An 8,607-nucleotide genomic window follows, 5' to 3' on the forward strand; every position below is an offset into this window, starting at 1 on the left:
ATGTTATTGTCAGAAAGAGACCCAAGTATCCTTATTATTCCAATGTGGGTCAACGGGCTAGTAAATAACTTATGTCCATGAAAGTTCAGTTAAAAACATAAATGGCAAGTTCAAGTGAGTTATAAGAGTTAAGAGTATATTACGTTACCCATTGAGAATCAACATTTCAGCAAGAGAAAAGTAAGTCATAATTATGAGTTATCTAAGTAAACAAGTAAGTGAATGAGTAAGAGATCAAGTAAGGAGGAAATTAAAGATTATGTTACTTGGTTATTATTATCTGTGTTTAATGTTGCTATTTATTTACTTGTAAACTTACTAAGAAATATGCTTACTTTGTTTATTTTCTTTTTATATAGCATTATTAATCAAAGTCGGGGATCCTAAAGACGTCGGAGATCGTCCACACTATCAACCACAACGACTCGGTATTTTATGATGAACTATGTTTGAACTATGGCATGTATAGGGACTTACTTATTTTGAATGTTGTATTATGATTTTGCTAAATAATGATGTGTAAATATCTAATGATGAATGGTTGTCAAAATGGCTAAGTATGAAGGTGTTTGTTGTTATACATGTCTATGTGATAAATTATGCGTAGAAATCATGAAAGAGTAATAATTTGCAAAGAAACATATTTCAAACAGTAGTAGTGATGTGATTTTGAAAAATCACTTAGGATAGTATAAAATGAATTAGAGGGTGTATGATATATAGAATGAAATTATGTTGAGTCTATTTTCATGGAAAAATAACGGTTTAGCAAAAGAAATTTTATATTTTGAGATATGTGAATTTCGGTGAGACAGGTTAGAACTATTTTTGGAGTCCCCTGTTCTGAGTTTAGAAAATCACTAGAAATTGTAAAAAAATATTTATGAGTTGTAATTTATATTTCTAGATTCCTTATTGAGTATATTTTCTGTAGAAACAAGTGAGAACACCATATGAAAATCCTACAATAAGAAAACTTATTTTTAGTGGCAAGAGGTCAGGACAGTCGAGTGGTAAAATAGGGAAGACTTTAACTAATAAACTGTACTAATTGGCTGAACCGAAAATTCTGAAAAATTTATGATAAGAATATATATGAGTTTGTTTTTAGAGAAAATTTTTGGATTTAAATTTCTTGTTCCGTAGCTTGAGGTATAAATTATTTAGTGACTATTGCACGAGTGGATAGCTTTATCATAAATAGTGAGATAAATTTTAAAAGCAAATTTTTATGCCCCGAACTAATAAGTTAAATAAAGTAATGCCTCGAGCTCGACTCTAGCTACGGTCTCGGGTAAGGGGTGTTACACAACTTGTATTAGTAGTCTAATTGGAAATGTGTAAACCGATTGAAAGACTAATATGTTGTCTATCAAGTCCAATTTGAGAGATGTCTTATCTTGGGCATCGGAGCAAATGACTCCTAGAAGATAGAGACATAGATGTGACTGATTGGGTTGATAGTACATTGTCGCGAGTGAATATGTAATGCAAATGTGCAAGTCTACACGTCGAATTAAGTAATAAAGTGATAAGTGAGATCGTCTCCACAGGGATCGAAATATGTAAAAATATGGTTGAGTTATTACTATAAACTATACTAATTAGGCTTATGGCAAAGTAAACAGAATAATGATTTGAAGTGAAGTAGTAATGTATGAAATATAAAAATCAAATAATGAATAAAATGCTATGGCAATTCTATGAGACAAAGTTGAGAGGATTGATGCTGTTGAATGTGAAGGTTGGGATTACTTGGATTATATCTTAATAACATAATAATGTCATGGCAAAATCTTGACCAAATTACAGCTTAGAGTATAACTATTGCATTCTGCTTATTTCGAGAGCTAAAATTAAAGTTATCATTCTAAGTCTTTGTATGTTTACAAGTCCCAAGAACAATACCTAACAATATTCTTCCTCACTCTGTATAGATCACAACTCTATGTCTAGACTACTACGAGTATTCGCTCGAGTACTCGCTCATATTATTCGATCACGTTCCAACTTATTTAACTTTTTCAGGATTAAATCAAGTCTAAGGATATATCATGCATTTATCTATGTCTAGAGCTTGCATTCATATATTTAAAATAATCCAAACTGAATAAAATAGTAGATCTACTCAAAATATCACCATGATCATCAATATATCAAAATAAATCCAATAATTCCAACCCAAATGAAATTAGCTCATGGGTTGGGATTTAAAATCCAAAATCAGAATAAAATTCAACATCATCATTAAAAGTTTAGAAATCACAGAAATTAATTAACAAAATGAAGGTAGAACTGCAGGAAGCTTTTGTCACTCCAGTTTTCACTTCGACGCTACTGAATCGTGCATGACCCAAGGTTGATTGCTCGTCGCTTTCCTTGCGTCTTTGCTCTCATCTTAAGCTGCTACCTTCTCCTTTTCTCTGAAATTTTTCATGAGTTTTTCTGGTGAGAAAACTGCTCTCCAAATCCCCCTCCAAAATCCTCATCCAAAATCCTCTGTTTTCTTTCTTTCTTTCTTTTCTCTTTCCTATTTTATAGGGTAGGTCCCCCTCTCTCAACACACACTTTTCTCCCTCTCTTTCAGGTGGATTTATCTAGTACATGTCTAGCTGGCTGAGAGTGACGAGGACTGAGTGCTGCGTCAGCATTTTCCTGGAATTTTCATGGCATTTGTTTTGGCAATCCATCCAACCTTTTGCCATGGCAATATTTCACTTCCTTTATTCTTTTCCTCCTTTTTCTTTTTTTCTTCATCATTCCTGCACCTGTTGTATACAACAACCCATTCCCTTTTTCCCAATAGTAAAAGTAACATGAATGACATTTAAGGCACAGTTCAAACGTTATTATGCAATGTTCTAAAAATAACATAAAAATATAAATATAGCTACTTAAGTACAGGAATTTAATCAAGCTTAAAGGTTCAAAATATAACTCTTTTCAAGAGTTATCACACCTTCAAACCTAAGTTCTTGCTTGTCTTCAAGCAGAATATGTATGAATGCATGAATTCATGAATTTGCCATAACTACACAATTGCCTCTTGTACTCTAAACCAAATGAAACATATTTTATACCTCCATTCTCAGCAGTCTTCTATCTAAAAAAATTGATTCAAATTTTATAGGTTTGTTTAGCATACGAAGAGCAGAAAATGTTACCTAAAAATACAAGTTCCTAAATATTCATGCAATTCTGACTATAGCAAACACCTCCTAATGTACTTAGTTTTTCTTTCCACTAAACTCAGTTTTTCTTCACATACTCATTCTGTCATTACAGTATATAATTTTTTTCTAGGGAATTAATCTTGTCACTTGATTTATTTACTTGACAATTTTAATGGAGCATACACTAGATTGCTATGTATTACATCATGCCACAATTTGAATGTAATTCACTCATGAAACTCTAAGGCTTTTGACTAAAAAGATGGATGGAGCAAACAGCTACCCCTTTAGCTATTCAGCCTACTACTACAGTGGAGTGTCCCCAAACTATTTTGTTACTCACTCTTATTTGATCTTGCTTTTTTGATCAATAATACAATAGAGCAAACAGAGTATTACTAGCCTACTCAACAATTTCAAACATTGGAGTGCTTTATAGTGTCTTTTTAAATTTTATTTTATTAATTCATTTACCCTTAGCTTTGCCATGGTATTTATTATTACATAATGCTAATTTACTGATCTTAACTTCAAGACTTCTAAGTGTATTAAAAGAAACCTACTATTGACTAATTGCAATTATAGTTAGGTCATTCTACTTTTAGGCATCAACTTTCTCACAACTATCCTAAGCTAAACATACCTAATCAACTATCACAAATTTCACAGTTTCAAGAGTTATTATCCTCATCGAACATCATAGATAACAATATACTTCTCATGGTCTAAAAGTCATTTAGCATTTGTATGTCATGGCAAAATGAATGACAAAATGATCTAATGTTCAAACAAAATATCTTATGCATGCAGTATGTGCAACACGCCCCCAAACCTAAAGGATGCATTGTCCCCAATGCATGATCAGACAGGAAATTTCACTTATGCAAAAAACAAATAGATGAATAGAAATTGCAATGAAAATAATTATGAATGCATGAAAAACACATGTAAAAATGAAAAAAAATGCAAATGAAAAGTAAAAACAAAAGCTTGGAAAGGATTTGTGTTACTTTAGTTGGATCGGGTGGATTTCCTAGAAGCGTGCTTGTAGTGCTGCTTCCATTTAAGTAGATTGATTGACACCTCTTCATCATCATCATCTGATTTTGTGAGATCATCAATCAGTTGATTAATCTCACGATCTTGCTCCGATATGAGTGCAGTGGTTTGAGGTGCAGTAGCAGGTTTCTGTGGTGCAGAAGTTTGATTCATGTTATCTCCTTCCTTATCTGAGTCAATATTCAACAATTCCATTTTCTCTTTCTCCCCCTCTATATCTTTGTTTTTCTTTTCTGTAGTGGCTGGATGTGTGTTAGTGTCTAACACAGCGGCTTCAACTTTATCCTCTAGATCCGATAACAGCTCTTTAGGAAAAGTAAGGAATATAGACACGAGCCTAGTAAAGTTTTTTAGAAGAGATTTCTTGATGGTATTATCCCTCCTTTTGACTAGCCCCAAAATAAAGTGATTTTTCTTGAGCTCTTCTGATATCAGTAGCTTTCCTTAGTTGTTGCTTCTCCATCAAACGAAACTGTTGTTTCAACATCTCAAGAGCACCGAGCACTTGCTGTCAGAAATCATTGTGAGATGTGGATGGAGTGGCATGGGTACCAGTAGGTGGAAAAGAGGTTGAAGTACAGCTTCCCTTGAAAATCTCATGGCAATCCATTTGATGATGGCTCATTTGTTAGGGATTTTGTCCTCATTTTCTTGGGTAGGGACATTGACCCGTTGACTAAGTGCAGTAATGAGAGATGGAAAATTCAGGGTGCCTGCATTCTTTTGTGCGCAACGATAAACTTCTTTAAATATAATTTTTCTAATATTTATCTTTCCTTCAGTCATAATAGAGTGCATTCCTTTGAAATAGTAGAGTTATGAGTGGAAGGGTTAAGGCGAGATTTAAGAAAATGGTACCATACTCTACAATAAGGCTTTAAAGAAACACGGTTGATGGTGTAGCCGTCATTCTTAGAAATTGTCCATTTGGTCCCTTCCATGCATAAATCCTCAAGAACTTGATTGAGTCCTTCTGTTGTTATTGTCTTTACAAATTGAGAATGTTCATCAAGGCCTTCAGGTAAACCATATTGTGTGTTGATGGAGTATTCATCGAATAACACCAAATCATCGTGTACATAGATGAAAGCATTATCTGGAGAGGCTAAATGGGCATAAAATTCCTTTACAATTGTCGTAAGAACATTGTCAGGATGAAGGCAAAACAGTTGCCTTCCATGTTTCTCTACCACGAAAGAAATTGCTTCAGTGTATCCCATAAAGGTCGCGTCTTGAAAAAGAAAACCTTTTTCCATAAAAAGGGTCACTTTGATGTGTTTGTGTTGTATTTTTCTTCAGCGGCTTTGCTAAAAAATATTCTTGAAGGCATACAGGTTGATGAAGATGGCTTAAGTCGAGCCATTTAAGAAGAAATAGTAACTGTAAAAAGAAAAAGTTAAGACATTTATAGTTATGAAGGAAAAACTAAAATGATGAAAAAGAAGAAACTGAAAATAAATTGGAGAAAGAAAATGAATCGACTAGGGTAAAAAAGAGAGAGAATATAATAGTGACGTGGGGGTAACATTAGCCTAAAATTATGTCTTGACAAGGTAAAGTAAAAATTAGGTAGGAAAATAAAAAAATAATATAAAAATTAAGCTAAAAATTTGCAAGTATGCTAAGTGGGCTAACTATTAAAAAGCCTGGGCCAAAATCTACCTGCAACAAAAGAAAGAAATAAAAATTAATTAAACCAATAAAGGAAAGAAAGCAAAAGCAAATTAATTAAATAAAACCAGACAAAAGAAAACACTACGTAGTTCGAAAAGCAATGGAATGTTTATCATGAAGTATGGGAGCTCCCAAATAATGCTTCAAACGTTTGCCATTGACTTTGAAATTAAAGCCAATCTCGCCATCTTTGACTTCTACAGCTCCATGAGGGTAACCATGCAGTATCTCAAATGGGCCAGACCAATGAGACTTTAGTTTGTCAGGAAACAATTTCAGCCTAGAATTGAACGACAACACTTGTTGTCCAAGTTCAAATTGTCGTGGCAAAATCTTCTTATCATGCCATCGTTTTGTCTTTTCTTTGTATAGTTTGACATTCTCAAAAGCTTGAGCTCTGAATTCCTCCATCATATTCATCTCCAGTAGTTGGTTATTGCTAGCATTAATCCAATCCATGTTCAATTTCTTAATTGCGTAAAATGCTTTATATTTAAGTTCAATAGGCAAATGGCAAGGGTTCCCATAGACGAGCTTGAAAGGCGACATTCCCAATGGTGTCTTGAATGCAGTACGATATGCTCACAAATCTTCATCCAATCTGGATGACCAATCTTTGCGGATGGGATTGACCACTTTTTCCAAAATATGCTTAATTTATCAATTCGAGACCTCAACTTGTCCATTTTTTAGGGATGATATGCCGTGAAAATTTTGTGTTTAACCCCATATCTATTCAATGAAGTAGCAACTAATCAGCAGTCAAAATGAGAACCTTCATCACTAATCAAAGCATGAAGAGTACCAAACCTGGTGAAAATATTCTTATACAGGAACTTTAGTACCGATTTGGCATCATTTATAGGGAGAACAACAGCTTCAACGCACTCAGAGACGTAATCTACATCCACAAGTATGTATATATTTCCCAAAGAGGGTGGAAATAGACCCATAAAGTCGATTCCCCACACATCAAACAATTCAGCTTCTAGAATATTTTACAATGGCATTTCATACCTCTTTGATAAGTTTCTAGTTTGTTGACAATGATTGCAAACTTGGCAAAAGTCATGTGCATCTTTAAACATGATTGGCCAATAAAAGCCAGATTGGAGAACTTCTGCAGTAGTCTACATTCCCCCAAAGTGTCCTCCATATGGTGTTGAATGACAGTGGTGTAAAATACTCTGAAACCTATCATCCGGAACAACTCTCTGAATTATTTGATCTGCACAATGTTTGAATAAAAATGACTCATCCCAATAATATTGCTTGGCATCATGGAGAAATTTTCTTCATCTTTGACTATTGAGATCAGGTGGACACAATCCACCTACTAAGAAATTAACAATATTGGCATACCAGGGTAATGCCGTGGCAACCAACAGTTGCTCATTTGGAAAATCCTCCTTAATGAGTTGAATATTGTCGTCTTCATTTCCTACTTCAAGTCTCAACAAGTGATCAGCCACTTGATTCTCTGTGCCTTTTCTATCTCAAATTTCTAGATTAAATTCCTGTAGTAGTAATATCCATTGAATTAATCTTGGCTTGGTATCTTTCTTGGTCACCAAATACTTAATCGTAGAATGATCCGTATAAACTATAACTTTGGTGCCAACTAAATAGGATATGAATTTGTCAAATGCAAATACCATAACTAATAGTTCCTTCTCAGTAGTGGTGTAGTTCAACTGCGTATCTGCTAGCGTTTGACTAGCATAGTAGATGGCATGAAACACTTTATCCTTCCTTTGCCCAAGCACTACTTCTACAGCAAAATCACTGGCATCGCACATAAGTTCAAAAGGTAATGTCCAGTCCGGTGCTATGCCAAACGGTACTGTTACCAGTTGCTTTTTCAATTCCTCAAATGCTTGCACACAAGGCTCATCAAACTTGAAAGTTCTATTATGTTCTAACAATGCACACAGGGGTTTGGATATCTTCAAAAAATCCTTAATAAATCATCGATAAAATCTTGCATGGCCAAGGAAACTCTAAATACCTTTAACTATTGTGGGTTGTGGCAATTTCATAATAACCTCAATCTTCGCTTTGTCTACGACAATCCTTTGCTGTGAAATTTTATGTCCTAGAATAATGCCTTCAGAAACCATGAAATGGCATTTTCCCCAATTCAAAATAAGGTTAGTCTCTTCACACTGATAAATAACTAGCTCTAAGTTTTAAAAAAAACCTTCAAAAGTATTGCCAAACACCGAGAAGTCATCCATAAAAACTTCTAAAAATTTTTCTACCATGTCCGAAAATATTGCCATCATGCAACGTTGAAATGTTGCACGGGCATTGCACAATCCAAATGGCATTAGTCTGAAAGCGAAGGTTCCATAAGAACATGTGAACATAGTCTTTTCTTGGTCAGTAGGAGCTATGGCAATCTAGTTACACCCTGAATAACCATCCAAAAAGCAATAAAAGGCTTTTTTTTGCTAATCTATTTAACATTTTATCGATGAATGGCAAAGGAAAATGGTCATTCCTGGTTGCTTTGTTGAGCTTTCGATAGTCCATACAAAATTTCCATCCCCGTGACAGTACGAGTTGGAATGAGTTCGTTGTCATCATTGCTTGGAATGAGTTCGTTGTCATCATTGTGAACCACAGTAACACCTCTTTTCTTGGGTACACATTGAACGGGGCTCACCCACGAACTATCAGAAATAGGATAGGTTATTCC

General features: G+C 34.4%; 1 protein-coding gene across 1 annotated transcript; it reads right to left on the reverse strand.

The window, feature by feature from the left end:
* Positions 1–5,987: 5,987 nt before the first annotated feature.
* On the reverse strand, positions 5,988–6,455 carry LOC105793236 (uncharacterized). Its single transcript, XM_012622158.1, has one exon. It carries the CDS (start codon positions 6,453–6,455, stop codon positions 5,988–5,990), a length of 468 nt encoding a protein of 155 aa, XP_012477612.1.
* Positions 6,456–8,607: the final 2,152 nt, after the last annotated feature.

This window comes from Gossypium raimondii, chromosome 8 (assembly GCF_025698545.1).
Source record: "Gossypium raimondii isolate GPD5lz chromosome 8, ASM2569854v1, whole genome shotgun sequence".
In the NCBI taxonomy this organism is placed as follows: Eukaryota; Viridiplantae; Streptophyta; class Magnoliopsida; order Malvales; family Malvaceae; genus Gossypium; species Gossypium raimondii.

What these genes read in the sequence shown, in the direction of transcription:
- LOC105793236 (XM_012622158.1), bottom strand. Translation starts at nt 6,455, where the DNA reads ATGTCGCCTTTCAAGCTCGTCTATGGGAACCCTTGCCATTTGCCTATT.